General features: G+C 41.3%; 1 protein-coding gene across 1 annotated transcript in view; it reads left to right on the forward strand.

Moving 5' to 3' along the window:
• Positions 1–315: 315 nt before the first annotated feature.
• LOC138265561 (ceruloplasmin-like) overlaps positions 316–17,802 on the forward strand; it is a 454,089-nt gene continuing 436,602 nt past the window's right edge. The window contains exon 1 of the mRNA XM_069213377.1: positions 316–499. Within this exon, the coding sequence (XP_069069478.1) occupies positions 342–499 (158 nt within the window). The 5' untranslated portion in view covers positions 316–341. The remainder of the gene's footprint in view (positions 500–17,802) is intronic.

Consider the following 17,802-nt stretch of genomic DNA (forward strand, 5'->3'; position numbering starts at 1 on the left):
CTCTTCCATAAATCTGGACTTTAATTATGGTGTGAGGTTAGTATGGACATTACTTATTTACCAATTATCCATATTCAGATGACCATCTAACCACATGGTGGGAAATTAACTTGTGTGATTTGCACAAAACCGCTGCAGTCGTTGAATTTAGTAGCCTACACCAATGAGCTGGCATCATGCCTAGACAGTCATGAATAATATTCTGTGTGTTTCCAAGAGAATTCACTGTGCCAATAGAGAGCTTGAGAGTGGCATCCCACGGTGTCGTCTGGTGATCACAGCAATATAAAGGAATCTGTGCTTAAGTAGTCGCCCAGTGCTTCCTCGATCACACCAGGAACATGAAGCGGTTACTAGCAACTTGTCTGCTGGTGCTCCTTTGGATCTCCCAAGCATGGGCGAAGGAGAGAGTATATTACATTGGGATAAAAGAGGTTGTGTGGGATTACTGCCCCACTGAGATGAACGTGATCTCCGGAAAACCCATCTCTAAGGACAAGTAAGTGTGTGTTGTTGCCTAAAATTAAGTTAGATGTATAGAGCACGGCTCACTAGAATAATGTGCATTATTTACTGTTATAAGACATACTTTTTATACAAAAGCAGCGGTTCTTAACCTGTTGTTAACCTGACATTTCCCTGTCTAGTGACTTCGGTAGTGTTATGTAAATACATAAAAGATGAAAATGTAAAACTGATTTATGGGAGCAGCTCATATACTGGTCATAGGATTTACTATGGAGGATTGGTGGCATCAATTGAAGCAATGGTATGCGCTGAAAAAAGTTAGCATATTTTAGAACCAAAAAAGATAAATTATATATTAGAGTTTAGCATATCGCTTTATCTTTTAAAACGAACATTTTTAAATGCTCCAACCTTACAATTAAAATTATCGATCCGATTTTTCTGTATGCTTTTGTTTGGGAATTAAATTACATATTTCATAATTGGTGTACATGTTTGATTATAATTCTATATTTGTGACTGTTATTTCGTGATTAAAATCATAGAAATTGCTTGGGCAGGAGCCCTCAGTTTCCAGTAGTGATTCAGTGGGGGGTCTGCAGACGTCTGAAGGCTAAAAACTGCTATTGTGTTGTATTACAGCAGCATATTTATAGCGCTTTATATCCTTGATGACACCCTGAAGCACATTGTGGCAGGTAGCAGACTACTTCCTAGGGTGTGCATTGGTGGCAAAGTATGTGTCTGTAGTGTGACATATGGTTTGTACTGTGATCAACGTGGGTGTTGCAAGAGCATAGCTACCACAGTATATTGTGTTTATCATGTAATTTCTATAGCAATGCTTGTTTGACATTCCATACAAAAAGTATCTTGCATTGTGCTGAATGAAAGTGTACTTTATCGCCACCACTCATGGGCCCATCCTCTCTAGCCAGAAAGGACGGGCGCCAGGGTGGGTGCGAAGCGACTGGGATAAAGATAGTACAAAGTGGATGGCAGAAGCAGGTGGCAACAAGTTGTATGATTCAACAGTGAGATCACAACCAGTGACTGAAACATGCAAGGACAGTTCATGACACAGAAGATAATCAATTTATTGGTGATACACTTTACACAAAGTAACATCTCAAGGAGCTACACTAGAGATATTACAAGAGAAAACAAGCACTGCCAAACATCGTTTCTGAATACCAAAAAACAGTAAACCTACACCAAAGTGTAAACTTACCGTGTGAATCAGGTCCTAGGTCTTTAAAAGGGTGAATGCCAAACTATTGGCTTTGGCAATAATAGTTTGCATTGGTGTTCCCTTGTCATGACGCATGCGAGTCGCACCATTGTCAATGCAAACACTACATAAGGCTATCTGAGCACACGGCACACATTCTGGAATGGCAAGGAAAAATAAATCCAAAATGGCTTCCTCTGCCTTTATCTTTGACAGTCACTTCTGGCTGCCACAAGGCAATTGCAAAGAGAAGTTAACTATGTAGGGGAAAATACATGCGATCAGAAAAAATTAAAGTGCAGGGGTCAAAGGCACTTGGACCAGAGCAGGAACAATGTTTGCAAATAAACCATTTTACCTTACATTCTTCCCTATGAAGACATAGTTGTGGCATACATATGTAATGTCATATGTCTCGGCATGCAAGCTCGATCAGCATGCAAAAACCATCGCAGCACTCAACATTTAAGGGCTTCTGTCTAGGTAACTACTGTGCCACCAACATATAGGGCCTGATTCTAACTTTGGAGGACGGTGTTAAACCGTCCCAAAAGTGGCGGATATACCACCTACCGTATTACGAGTCCATTATATCCTATGGAACTCGTAATACGGTAGGTGGTATATCCGCCACTTTTGGGACGGTTTAACACCGTCCTCCAAAGTTAGAATCAGGCCCATAGTCTTAAATTATTTTTATTAAATTATTTAACTCCTGGTGGATCCAGTACTAAGGAATTTGCCTATTTAACTTCAGGCTTCCATGAATCCACAAGTGTTAACTGTGGTCTATGATTACTCCCATAGTTCTCAATTCCATTCTCATATTTGCTAGGGATCATAAGGCTGCATTGTTGGTACCTCTGGGGTACTTGACGCTGGCATCCAATTCAAGTCACCATTTTTTCTTTATCTAATTTTGTTTTTGTAATCATTATTTTTTCCTAAAGGCAGATTCTCTCTAATTTTTTATTCTGCAGAGCTGTTATGGAACTTTTGTATAATCTATATCTGTCTTTTTTAATAGTGACATCAGCACCGAACATTTTTGATAACATTCACAGCTAATAATAATTTATTATACACTACATCACAGGAAGTGAAGAAGGCATTTGCTTTCTGAAAGATTTCCTGGTTATCACAATCTTTTAAAAATGACGTTAAGTTTCTATATTTTGATTGTATAAGGAATAAACGTGTAACAGAGTGAACGAAGTAAGACTTGTGATCAACTCATTAAATCTATACCATCCTCATTTGGGTACATATCCGCATCGTATTTATAGGAGAATGTTACAGTATTTTATGCAATCTTTCTTTCTGTGGGCATTCCTTGATTCTATTATCATATTCTGATGCTTCCTTTACTTTGAGAGTCATTCAATTCCATAAGTTACACTATTTGGATTTAGGTTTTTTGATGTCTCTTTTCTTTCATGCGTCGTTCTTGTTATGAGCTCACTTAGAGATCAAGGGGCATATTTATACTCTGTTTGCGCTGAATGTGCGTCAAAAATTTTGACGCACATTCGGTGCAAACCTTGCCCCATATTTAAACTATGATGCCCGACCCCCCGGACCTAAAAAAACCTTCATGTGCGTCATTTTTGGGATTCGGGAAACCGTCTTGCGTTAATGGCATGCAAGGTAAGCGTTCCCGTCCTAAAAATGACTTTAAGGCCTGTGCGCCTTATTTACACCCCTCGTCATTTTGACGCACAGGAGGGGGCGGACCTTAAAAAACGTCACACAGCCTGAAGTGTGCCGCTTTTTAACGCCTCGTTGAGGGCAGGCGTTAAGGGACCTGTGGGCTCACTTCCATGGTCTCAGACCATGGAAGTAGTCCAAAGGTGCCCTTCCCTGCCCCCGGGGACACCCCCTGCCACCCTCGCCCACCCCAGGAGGACACCCATGGATAGGGGGACCCATCCCAGGTAAGTACAGGAAAGTTGAGGTAAGTATTATTTTTTTATTTTTTAAAGTGGCATAGGGGGGCCCAATTTGGGCCCTCCTACATGCCACTGTGCCCAATGGCCATGCCAGGGGACAGAAGTCATTTCAATGGTGGTTGTGCGTCAAAAAATGGCGCAAGTCCAGTTTGAGCCATGATTTTTTACTCAAACCTGACTTGCACCATTTTTGGACGCACAACCCCCATTTTCCCCTACGCCAGCTAACGTCAATCCTTAAACAAGGCGCCCGCATGGCACATAAGAATGGCGTTAGCCGGCGGTAAATTTTTTTGCGTAAACCAGCGCTGGCGCTGGTTTGCGTCAAAAAGTATAAATATGGGCCCAAATGTCTCCACTTCTGAATTTAAAACATCTTGACCATTCCAATCTCTTTTTCTTGGAGAGAGGTTTTTTACTCAGGGATTTAAACCATTCTCTAGTCTTTTCTTTAATAATGGTCACTTTTCTTGATCGTGTTTAGTTAAATTCTTCATACATCTTAGTTTTTCTTTGATATACACCTTTTTCTACTTTATTTTGTTCAAACACTTATGTTTTATGAATAATGGGTAACGTCTTATTTTTTAGCATTCTTAGTCATACTTGTAGATGGATTATTGTCAATTTCCCTTCGCTCTTTACCATTGTTTGGGAATTTGTTTTCTAAGCTTGTAATTATCTCTGTGAATTCCATCTGTGTTTTGTTTCTCCTTCCATCATTACCTTCAATTTTTCTTATCATCATACTCTCGTTAAAATCACCAGCTTTCTCATATTCAGCATCCATACCAATTACTTCCGTTTGCACGCTATGATAATTTTTCTCTAATATTGGGTGACCCCAATGCTGGGTCAGTCATTGGTGGTACTGATCATTTTTTAGTCATCAAGTGGCTTGCCACATCCTAGCAGCGTGAGATGATCTTCCAGATATAGTAATGATTTTTCACAGTTGTTGGAAAGCAAGAGGATCAGACATGGTATATGAGGCTGTTCTACTTTTCGGTTTCTTTATATTTTACTTCAATGCTAGTTATATTTATTGGACTACTTCTCATTTATTTATCAGACATACTCATCATTTTCTCAGACATTTCAAATTTAGTCTCAGAATGTTTGGGTTCTGCCAGTACTTTTTTTGGGACTTCAAAGTCAGGTGCATCTGACATACAGCTGCCAAAACTTTCATACACTCCTTGCACTGTTCTCAATACACTCATTTGTTCTTGCAAAGTCCATGTACTGAAGGTAATACAGTCATTGTACATGGCAGAAAGTTTACTTTTTAGGGTTGAGCCTGCGAGTGCATGGGCTAGCGCATGCGTCTTGCTTGCGAGACTGTTGTGTACAGTAAGGGACTTGGAACCCACTTGCTGCTCACCATTTGCTGTTGTCACATCACTCTCCTTCACAGGCTCCTTAATTGGTCAGTGCACAGGAAACCTCATGTTATTTCTGTGGAGCAGGGACCAAGAATAGATTGATTCTAGTTAATGCATGCCTGTCCACTGCTCTTGATGTGATTGAGGCACTATTTCCCCGCCTCCCACCACTCCCCTGTCTGCTGCTTTCTCCGTAGCGCTTGCGCTTTTTTTCCTTGTTTTGTTATTGCAAGGGCTGGACACGCTCTTCCTTCATCCCCTCAGTGCGCCTTCACCAGCCCTACTCCTTTTTCAGTTTAGACATTAAAAAACTCCCACCTCTTCCTCAGCAATGTATGACTGGAGAAACCCATTACCTCAAGGTTTCGAGGTGAAACTGCCCCGTACTTTACTTGTGGGTTAAGAGGATTAGAAAGGTAAACCACAAGTAAAAGCAGAAGTCGATATTTCTCCAAAAATGTACTCATCTGAATTTAACATTTACCAATTAAAATAAGGTCGATACTTTGTTGGAGCCACACTTGTAGAACCAAGGTGCCTGATGTACGATGTGATTTTGTAGTGAAATTTGTCTTTTGCGACCGCAAAAAGGCCTTTTCTAATATACTATCCCTATTTTGTGAGCCGGCATGCAAATACTGATTCGCAAAATAGGGATTGTGACTTGCAATTAGGAAGAGGTGTTCCAAGGGCACCCCTTTTTAATTGTGAGTCGCAGTGGCAAGCATGATTGTTGCAATTGCACTTGCCAAACAATCGCAGTTACCACCAATTTCAAATTGGTGGTAACCCATTCGCAAACGGGTATCCTTCCCCTTTGTGAATGGAAGCAAATTTTTTTTTTTTTTCAGATTAGGTAGTGGTCACACAGACCACTGCCCACTCTGAAAAAATGAAAAGAAAACTTTTCATTTTTATGTTTGAAATGCATCTTGTTTTCCTTTAAGGAAAGTTAACTGTTGAGCACAACATGTTTCCTTCCAGTGCATGGTGAGGATTCTGCTACCCGAATTTTCTAAGTGATATTGTGCTGTTGCTGAGAGTAGAATAGGGGTGTATGAATGTATACTCCTATCCGGGATTCTCTAGGGACGGCCTGTGGTAATGCACCATAAATCACTCAGCACAGTATATTCTTATCCGGGAACCTCTAGTGACAGCCTGTGGTAGTGCACCATATTTTGCCCAGCACTGGATATTCCTATCTGGGAGTTAGTTACTTTGTTGACGCTCCCGCAGGTATAAGATTTTCATCCCATATGTATTTATAACCGGTCACTGATAAGATAGATCTGCAAGCACTTTACAAAATATGTAGCCGCCTTTGAATACCATTTTGCCCTGTGAAGCATCTTGCAATTGTTTCCAAAAAATGAAAGTTTTGTACAGTCAGGAATGTTAGCTTAAACAGAAACATTTGAAAACAAATGTGTCTACTGCCTCACACCCTATCATCACACAATCCCACTGCCCCCTTTCATCCCTCACTCTCCCTATCTCCTCTTTACACTGCCTGCTCACACATACTAAGAACAGTTTCTTTCCCGTGCCTTTTCAAGGTTTCTGTCACTCAACCCACGCTCTCTTCCTCTACTTAGGGTGTCTTATGCATATACATGTCCTCCCTCTTTATGCATCTGTGGCCAGCTATCCACTTTTTTCTCTCTTTCTCACACACTCTTTCTGCTCCACTGTCTTGAGTTCATTCACCACTTCCTGCACAAACTACCTATCCCTCTCTGTCTTCCTTTCTATCTATTCTGTGTGACTGTCACCCCTACTTATTCACCACCCCACACAATTCCACAACTAAACATTCCAATACAACTCACATAGTGCCTCACCACATACATCCACTACACTCCAAACCAAAAAACACATAGGTAAAAGACATCATAATTTACAACGTCAATGGCACAAACTTTCCCAAATGCGAGACCTATTGCATTGCAAATTCTTGTTTGTATTTACTAGTGAAACACAAAATAAGGTCTACATTTTTCTGTGACAGATAAAAAGACTGCTTTCCAAACCCAAAGCCTATAGCTGTTACTCGTTGTGGCAAGTGAAAACATGTGGCTTAGCAGTTCTTTTTAGAATCGAAATATGAAGTGTTTACTAATTGTGAACTTTTTGGGCGGCATCACGAGATTCAAGTTAAAACAACTTTATTCATTACCTTAATAATTACGTGCAATGATGGTAGTAAAATAATAAGATTGTAATTGTTTTTTTTATAGTTTTTCATTATGATTCCTTTTTACCATTCTTTTCATGTCCCAGCATGTGTTGAAAATGTGCTAAAATACAAAAATGTCTAGTATTAGTCTAAAAGTTACTCTACACAATCCACCACGGGGAGATAGCGTGTTTGACCTAGGGAAGCAAGTTTTAGTGTAATACCTCCATGCAATGTGGGATACAAGTCCTGGTAATCTACCTGGTAGTTTCAACAAAGGATAAACCAATGTATGTTTCCTCTAACCATGAACACTGCATTGCTAGGTAAGCTGGCATTTTGCAAGTTTGCGCCGTTTTTGCGTCAAAAAACGACGCAAATGCGGCGCAAAAAAAGTATAAATACGGGCCGGTGCTTGCATATAGCTTTACATTAAGGTTATAGGTGCGAAGATCTGTATAAAAGTATTTGCAAATTGATCTTGTGCTATCAGGTTTAACCAGGGAAATCCACTTTCTGTTTCAGGGTCAGATTCATATTATTTCCTGTAAATGTTCGAATACTGTGTCCACTTGCACTGTTTGCAAACCACTCAACTGGCAGCTTCTTGTAACCTGGTCAGTTAAATCTCTCTTGGTGTGAGGATGTATGAATATCTGCAACTGTAAGAGATAGAATGCCTATCATTGCCCCCAGTCGATTTAAACTAACAAGCCAAATAGTAACATAATACCAGGTAGAGTCCCCTGAATGCACATGATTACACTACCATGCTACCTCTCACGTTTTTGCACCTCCAAGGAAAAGAAGCTCAATTGGTTGCCATATCATGAGTGGTTGAGAAGTTTGGCCCAAGTCTCTCTGTGCTCTAAGACGTTTATTATTTAAGGTGAGAGACGTTTATGCCGTTTTTGTCTGGGCTGTGACACCTTACTAATTTCCGCAATCTCACAAATGCCCAGAATCATAAAACATGCATATGGCCTGGTCCAAACTGGGGTGGCCTGGTGAGCAAAATAATTGATGGATTAAACCCAGATCTGTGACATGGGAGTGAATGTTTGATTGGTTCCACTTTTCGTCCGTCAATTGTGTTTGTTTGCTGGAGTCATAAAACATAGCATCAGCATTGACAAGACCTCATATTCATTGCCTACTTCATGTATGATTCTAATATTTTAGGTTTTTCCTTTGCTTTCTAGTCATGTTTAGTTCATTAAAAAGCCAGGGCCAGAGTGTAAAGAAAACCCTGAAAATAATTAACTACTCATGTACATGAGTAAAGTATGGTTAAACTCAACTCTGTCTCTTTTTGCTTTATCGATCATTTAGCCATGCTTAAGACTGCACCACAATACATTTGAAGTGACTGCTAATATTTCAAAGATGAAACTCATGTCCCCTATTTCTTTTGTGACCTGGACGACAATGTATATGTCAGGTTTGTGGCTACCGAAAAAGTGGCACTCTCACTGCACTTTGCACATAATACCCTTCCATTTACAAACACACTGTCAATTCAAACTGCTTGATATTAGCACAGAATATTTAATGTGGACTCTTTAAAAATATGCACACAAACTAGTATTTGGGGTCAGATAAAATATAGGTTATCGAATAACCCCGTTACTCTCAACTTATCCTCATTTGGAGGATGGAAACCTCCTTAGAGTTATCTTCACCCTCCAAATATGCAAATTGTCTCCCACAAAGCGCGACAGCATCACCTGTTCTCAGAATGCCCCTTACCCACCTAAAATGCAGTTGGGATGGATCATTCTCCAAAATACCTGGACGTCTACACCTGCAAGTTATACTTTACAACCTCTATCCAGACAGATCCAGACCAGAGTTAACATGTTACGGATCATTAGCAGTCATAAAGGCATGTGAAGAATAAATAATTAATAGCTGAGGAAGTTTATTGAAGGGAGCAGGGCTGTAAAGTTTCAGAATCTCCTATACCTCTTATGGAAACAGACCAAGATAAGAGGGGCCCCAAGGTCATCCACATGATCACCACAACACAGTTCTGGGTCTGAAGAAACAAAGATACCTGATAGGTCTCGTTTCATTATAACCTACCGAATGCCTGGAATTGTAATCATGATTTAGAGGTCTGGTGTTAGCCAAGATCTTTTGATTTCTATATATGCATAATATATTAAATTAAAAGGGCTTTCAGCTAGCTCTCTTCATTCAGTGGTCTGTTGTTGTGTCATTCGCATTTTGCTTATGCCCACTATCAGCCTACTTCAGTCACTGGCTAACTTCACTTTCATTGACTGCATTATGCTCTTTCACAAGGAGCACATCCACACAAAAGGTAGTTCCCGTCAGTGCTGATGTTTTTGTTTGTACTTAGTTTAGTGTTGCCTTTGTGTTTGGAGCCTGATGTCATAGTAGGATACTTTGTACCAGCTCTTCATAACACAGGACACATTCCAGCTTTATCAGTTCATGCCTTCACCTAACGATTTTATAAATTCCTTTTGGAGTTGCTTGTTTTATCTGATTGTTTATTTCATTTTACACCACACAGTATCCATTTGATTCTGTTCCCTTATAAAGTGATTCCCTTTTTGGGATGCACACAATGAAATGCAGTTAAAATTGTACTCCTGTATGTATTTTAACTGAGGTCTACAGCGATATTTGCAAACCATTTTGGTCTGTATGTCCTGCTTGAATGTCTTTCTAGTTTGTTTTCAGTGCGATTGTATGTCTTCTCAGATAGACGTTTAGGTATTATATTTCTAATTGAATCTATCTATCTATCTATCTATCTATCTATCTATCTATCTATCTATCTATCTATCTATCTATCTATCTATCTATCTTTGAAACCCTATCAATCTACCTATCTACCTCTCTTTGGATCTATATACCTGTTGTCCACTATCTATCTATCTATCTATCTATCTATCTATCTATCTATCTATCTATCTATCTATCTATCTATCTATCTATCTATCTATCTATCTATCTATCTATCTATCTATCTATCTATCTATCTATCTATCTATCTAGCTATCTGTCTATCTATGTGTCTATCTACCTGTCTGTCTACCTGTCTAGCTACCCATCTATCTATCTATCTTTCTATCTATCTATCTATCTATCTATCTATCTATCTATCTATCTATCTATCTATCTATCTATCTATCTATCTATCTATCTATCTTTGTGAGCCTCTCTACCTATCTTTGAAGCCCCTCTATTTATCTTTTCAACTTTCTTTTTCTATTGGTAATATAGATTTACAAAATAATTACAAAAAGGCATTAACCAAGGCAAGAGACTGGCAGCCAACACCATATCTATTAGATTGTTTAGGTTGGGTGTTAGTTTGACCTTTTGATTTTACAAAAACTATGTATGTAACATAATTTCTTGTAAGGGTTTTCAGCCAGCCTTCATCCATAAGTCTTTTGTTGTGTCAGTCACATTTTTATTCTACCCCCAGCCCACTTCAATCATTGTCTGACTTAACAGGAATTTACAACTTGCTTCCCCTTCACAAGGAGCACATCCACACAGAAATTAGTTCCCTGTAGTGCCAGGGACTACTATGGAAAAGTATGCCTTTTTGGACCAAATAAATATTTTCTTTTACTCAATGATTTTTAGATTAATGAGGGCTCCGCAGGTTACCCAACAATAAGTTAGCAAAAACCATGATGGAACAAAACAAGAATTGCCAAAGTCAAAAGGCTGTTAAGAGGTGCCACACTTCATGACTTTTCAATACTTGTTTAAGTTAGGACGACACGTCTAAAAAACGCCTGACATCTGAGGATAATGATCAGGATTCAGTATATCTAATGCCTGCTAACCAGGGTAGAAACATAACCAGGGGTGTTGCGTCGATGGAAAAGATGAAACACGGAAATCTTGATTTACACTTTACATAGAGAGTCATTAAAAAGAACTAACGTTCCATTGTTTGAAAATGGTTGCACTTGGTGTTTCAGTGTTTATTTCTACTTTGTTGTTTTGGTGACACTCTGACATAGCTAGTAGGCCTTATTCCCAACAAGTGCACCCCACTATGTTGTGTTCATCATACGTGAGGGATCATTGATGTTTTGGGTTTCAGGGTTAGCGGTAGCTCCACCTGCCAACTTGTATATATTTGTAAATGAATGCATAGTACTGAGTTTTGTATGCATAATAAGGTACTTAAACCAAAGTACTGAGTCAGCAATGGTTTAATAAGTGTTGTTTGTTGCGTGTCTGCAGGCTGTGGTACAACCCCACATCACCTCTCCTGAATAAGCCTTGGACTACTCTTCCTCTCAGTCCTGAGAAAGTAAAGTTGTACAACAGGGAATTCGGTTCTTAGAAAAAGGATGATTTGAGCCTAATTACTTGAGAAGGACTTGCATCCCTCCCATCCCTCCCAGCCAACAGCCCACAATTTATAGATTCCTTCTACAATGACATCTTGAGAGGCTGCGTAAAATTGAAAATAATAGAACAAATTGTGCGTATTAATAACACATTAAAAATTGAACAAAGCTGTCACAGTTAAATAAACAGACTTTAACCTCAGTTATCAGCCTGTGCTCTAATTATTCAACATCCTCTGGTAGAAATGTGTATTCGTTCCCATTCTGCACATCCCTCTTGTGCTCTTAAATGATTAGCACCTTGCACAGAATGCTAATTATGCTGAGTGGGCATCCTAAAAAAACAGGCTTGGTAATGGCCTGAAGATACTGCAAGGCCATTTACACTGGACATCCCAAGAACTTGGAGGCAGGTTATAGCAAGTACAAATTCAGGCTGCTAGACTGTGTCTCATTCTCAGGAAATTAAACCAAGTGAAACTGGCTTTAAAATCACAGCTCTGGTTTCCAGTGGCATCAACAGTCAAAAACAAGATTTTGTGCACCATACTCAAGACTTACTGATGCAAAGGAACAAGCTGTTTACAACCGCAGCCAGACAACCTTGATAAGGTGCCTCCATGCTCATGCAATAACAAAATTTCATAAGGCCAAGAGCCTTGTTTAGTCTTTAACATGATGGCCACCAAAGCTACAGCTGGGCTAAGAGAAGTGTTAATTCTTCTCTGCTCAGCCCCTTCCAGGCTTCACCTCCCTAAAATAAGCATTGTGTATTTGGAAACTAGAGTACTTTGGTAGGAAATACTACAGATTAAAAACAATTCCCTTCCGTCATCACCCCTTCCTCGTTCCTCCTATTCATTAAGTAGAAGATTAGAACACATTGTGGGATAGATGATGGTTTTTGAAGACTGACTATTTCTCTCAGCTTGCCCAACCTAAATATGCAATCTTTGGCAATTGTTTTTATTCCCTCCCCAGCTGACAGTTGTGAGCATTCTAGGGTCAAGGTCAAGAAGAACCTTAGTTTGTACACTTAGAACAATAGTGGCAAAGAAATTAAAAGGTGCAAGAGACTGTAATGTCACAGTAGAATGATGAGGTGGTTTGAAACTCATATACCCTGAAGAGAGAAAGCCAGCATGAGGGTGGATTCTAGGAGGGAACGAAGCTGCTGACAACACTGGTTCACTTGTAAGAATTTTTTTAGATGAATTCCTTCAGGGACAAAGTCCAGGGTTGTTCTTGTTTCAAAGCACTAACTTGGACCCCCTTCATTGGGTTAACATCAGACTTGCCTTGGTTGTTGGTTCAGGGTCGACCCAATTGAGCCACTCCTTAACTTAAAGTATTGAGATGGATGGCTTTTCAAGATCCCGACAGGCACCATTTACTCAAAGAGTACTGATTTCTGTCTGGTGACTTGGAAGCAGGTAGGGAGGATAGCTGATTGTGTAAGTGAAGATTGAAGCCACTAGTCCCAAGGAACAATTAGAATATGTCATACCTGACAGGGAGACCTCTTAGTTCATGGCAAGGCTGCGGAATCCCTCAGAGTTCAGAATTTTGAGTTTGTATATAAGGCTTGACGAGACAGGTTGAGAAAGCAATAAATGAATTGAAAGGTACAGGTGTGGCTCCACAGGGTGACCTTGCCTTAGAATTTAGCCTAATCCAGATGAAATAACAGACTTGCAAAAAGTATTTTACATGCTCAGTTCCAGAATACATGATACGTAGACGTTTGCATGCTGACTCGCTGTGGGTTTGCTGTTGAGGGCTGCTGCCCGAGGAGGGCATATGGACGAGGTCATTGCTGCGGTTTCAGTTCAGGTTACAGGTAGAGTTCCCGTCTGCAGCCCCTGGGCCACAGATTTTAGCCACAGACTTGAGCCGCCGAGAGAGGCAGGCAGGTAGAAAGTGCTAATTCCTCTCACTGCCAAGTAAAGCCTTGAAGCTGCGGAGCAGCTGCAAAGTCTACCCAGGCTATCCAGGAACATACGAGCTCAACCCTTGTGTCCCCACAGCCCCTCTAGGAGGTCACAAGGTCAAGGGGCCAGAAAAATCTATGGACTCTACCTTTACCGTTACAGTGAGTGGTGCACACACATCAAATTAATGCAGTAAGCGCGGGAGGGTGTGAGGGGAGCTGTGTTACGAGCACAGGTGAGTCCTCACAGTTTCATCCCCTCTCCCACTTGAGTAAGCACCTGTAACAGTTGAGGTAGAGGCAGAGACAAAGCACCGGTAAAGCCAGTTATCAAGACCTGACCAGTGCGATCTGAGTGAGAAAAGCACAGAATACAGTCATAGAATAGCCTCTGACACATAAGTAAAGGATGCATGTGAGGAAAAGAAATCACTTTGAGCTGCAGGGGTTGCTTTAGGTGTGTTCAGACTAAGGTCTCTCGGTGCATGGAAGCAGATACCTCAGTGATTGGTGCGGCTTGTGCCAAGGGGACTGTCTGCCTCACCCGAGCCTGACTAATGAACATTTTGAAGTTGGTGACTGCCCTCTGCCTCAGACCATCCAACTTCAATCTTTATGCGACCCTCATCCTGGGACAGCAAGCCACTGTCTTGGTCCGGACAAGCTATCTACTCTACTACAAGGAAAGCATGCTTGCTCCCCTCTCCCCAGAGTTCAGCGGGAAGTCCTTCCCAGGTGGAGGTGAGGCGGCACCAAATCCAGAAGACCAGGCCATCATAAAAAAAGAAAACATCCTCATCCAAGGAGCTCCCCTAGCAGGATGTGCAAAGCCTCCATGACAGTGAAAGCCAGACTCTGGTTACTGATGATAGTCTTAGTCCACCTGCGGCTTAACGGGTCAGTGCTTCAACAGGAAAAATAAAACCACTTAGACCCATTAATTCCATCCATTTGGATGGTTCAGAAGATCCTGTAAATGCTTATGGAGGCACAGAACCAAATGATCAATTGCTCTTGGAACTGTCCTTCTTCCGTACTAATTCCACCAAGGCTCCAGGCATACAAGATAGAATAGTCCCTGAAACAACAACGGACACTACTAGCGCGTTTGCCCTCCGCTATTACAAGTTTCTGCTTCAAACTATAATTCTGACAAATTGGACGTGCAAGTTGATCTTTTGAACACACTGATGGTGTTCACAACAGGAATAGACGACAAACTGGATACCTTAAACAAACTGATAGTGGGAGCGCAATCCAACATCAATTTGGTACAATCAGTGTGTTGCTGCTCCCCCATAATTGAAAGTCTGTCCTTGCTCCCAAAATTCCTTAGCACAGCATTGACTGAAATCAAGAGACTCCCAGGGGGATTCACTCAGAGCAAACAACAAATGGCTGAAGTCTCTCCACAAGCCTTCAAGGTGCATTATGACCTATATTTAACCTCCAATATTGGAAATGAATCCTCCCGATTGAGCTCTAGCAGTCTGGCAACTGTGGAAGTTATAGCATTAAGAACTGCCAACTGCCCCATCGGTACTATGAGCGCAAAGTTCTGGAATGACTATCAGCCCTCCCAGCAACGCAACTCTGATCAGACAGGGTCACTGATAATATCCCCGACTCCTGTGAGGGTTTCCCTTGGTGGGGATGAGACTGCATCGGACAAGAAGGCCATTAACAGCCAGACACCACCTTGACCCCTTAGTAAAAGGGAAAAGAAAAGGCTTTGAAAACAGCGCAATAAGACAAGTTGCACCATCCTTCCCGTGACTAGCAATTTGTTCCCAATATTTGTAAGTAGAAGAACAGAATCTGCTCTCCCAAATAGGTTAGATTGCAGCCCTCTGCAGTTACTGCCATCTCTAGTGTCAACCTTGAAGGCCGTAGTAGAATCCATAGGCCCCAAGATGCTAGAAAGTCGATCCAAGGGTGAGCCAAGTCAGCCATGAGAACATCTAGGATCTGGTAAAAAAGAAGCGTCACCCAAACCAAAAGGCAGCCAGTGGAGAGGGGCAGGTGCAACAATCCCTCCCTCAAGGCACCAGTGGAGCAGGAGTAATAACTAAGATTGAGAATGAGGATTTGAGCCTACAAAACCATTTGTCCTCTCGAAACACAGCCTTGGAATTACTCCACTCTATTAAAGCTGTTAGTGAGGACCTGCCACAATTTTTAAAGGACCCCATCAGAGGGACAATAATCCAAAACCTGAGTCCTCTGACTTCTCAAGTGGAGTCAACGCACAAATCTGAGTACCTACACTGTGTCCAGCGAGAGATGTGTCAGCAGGGAGTAACAATCGTCCCACACAAAGCAGTGCAACCACTGTGTTGGATCGGGGGGCCTAATCAAGGTTCCAACCGTGAATTTGCCTTGCCTAATCACAATCAAAATTCTAGGCTTCCGTTTATCATAGAGTATCCCTCCCAAGGTCCCCATGACATCCTAAATAGGGGGAATATTCTTAGGTTGTTCAAGTCTATCCCTGAATTGAGCAGACTCTTAAAGTCTATAAAATTACAGAACGAACACTAGCAACTTTTATCTCAACAACAGTCGTTCAGCAAATACTATCTAGATCAGAGGTATTTAGCTCATGGGGTATCAAGATCATCCTGTTTAAAGAGTCAGGTTACCCCACAGTATCAGTGAAACCTCTGCCTTCTACACTGTTTGGTAGGGAGAAGCCATTCCGAATTCTAAAAAATGCTCAGGGTTGGGCCATCACCAATTATAGCGAACAAAGGGGCAGATTTATAAGTAAGTGGCGCATCAGTACCGATGCACCACTTTTTTGGAGTCCTTATTGCCTACCCCCAACAACACCATGGTTGTGCCGTATTTATAATACGTGCACCATGGCGGTTGTTACCAAAACAGTGTAAAACTTTTTGATGCTGTTGTGGCGCATTGCTGCACTAGCTTGAGAAATGTTGACGCTAGTGCAGCAAATCTCAGAGGGGCCCATAGATCATTAAGTGTGTGTCACTTTAACTCCTGCACTGAGCAGGCATTAAAAATGGTGAAAAAATGGTGTGATTAATTATTGTAAATTTCACTGCGCCATTTTCTCGGGCCTCCCTGCGTGGAAAGGCCCCCCTTGCATACATTATGCCTGACGGATGCATAATGTGGCGCAAGTGGTTGCCAAGTGGCGCAATGCATGCATCGCACCACTTTGTAAATATGGCATTGGGGAATGACCACCTTTCACACCACCTTAACATCATTAAAATGACGCTATGGTGGCGATTAAGACGGCTCTAGGGGCTTGTAAATCTGCCCCAAAGGGAACAAGTCACAGATCTCACAGGGAAAGACTGGGCCTGGCTGTCTGCAACACTACTCTATAAACAAAGGTGGGGACTGGGAGATTACTGGATCAGGGCACAGTCTCCCAAAATTAACCTATAATATCAATATAGGTGCACTGTTCCACAAGAGAGAGAGAAACAAGAAAACTAATCAAGTTTAGAAGTGGCGAATCTGTACTGAGTATTCTTAGGAGGGCCCTCAATCACCCACTTGGGTGACAGGTATCATCATCGGGCTTACTCCTCGCCAGACTGGTGCTGCAATGCCTGGCGGGCCTCCCAGCATTCTGGGTGGCACTCAACCATTGTAAAATTGCTAACAGCAAGGGTCTGGGAAAGAAACTGAATAAGAAACGGAGAGTGTAGAAAGAGAGACAAAACTCTTAAAATTAGCTCTGAACCTGAGCCATTATTTTAATGCGATAGAAATTGGGTTCAGGCCAAGATTAAAAACAAAAATATAAGAGTGTTACTGGAAATAATGTACCGTTACACTCTATAATCAGGGAAGGTAGTTCACCTAATCCTACATGGTCAACATGTTTCGCGTCTATGTTTGGTCACAAAGTGAGTTTGCCACAGGTTTTGTTCAGACAAGACATTCTGTTTTGGGCTGAACAGTTCACTAGGCTCTTTGGTTATTTCCAGAGGATTTCACTGATACCTGACTCATGGCGTGGTGCCATAATACACCCAATATATAAAGGTGGCACAAAAACCAATCCAAATAACTACAGGGTGATCGCTCTCCTCGATAATGAATCCAAATATATGCCAGTCTACTCATGGAAGACCTGTGGTCATGGGTTGAACAAAGTCGGCTAATCCCCTTCAATCAAACATGGTTCATGGCCAAATCTAGGACACTATCTAATTTAATGGTAATATCTATCCTGATAGATAGGGCAATAGCCTCAAAATCCTCAATGCACTGCTGCTTTGTTGATTTCAAGGCAGCGTTTGATTGAGTGCCGAGGGGAGCCCTGTA

The sequence above is a fragment of the Pleurodeles waltl genome, chromosome 11 (assembly GCF_031143425.1).
Source record: "Pleurodeles waltl isolate 20211129_DDA chromosome 11, aPleWal1.hap1.20221129, whole genome shotgun sequence".
In the NCBI taxonomy this organism is placed as follows: Eukaryota; Metazoa; Chordata; class Amphibia; order Caudata; family Salamandridae; genus Pleurodeles; species Pleurodeles waltl.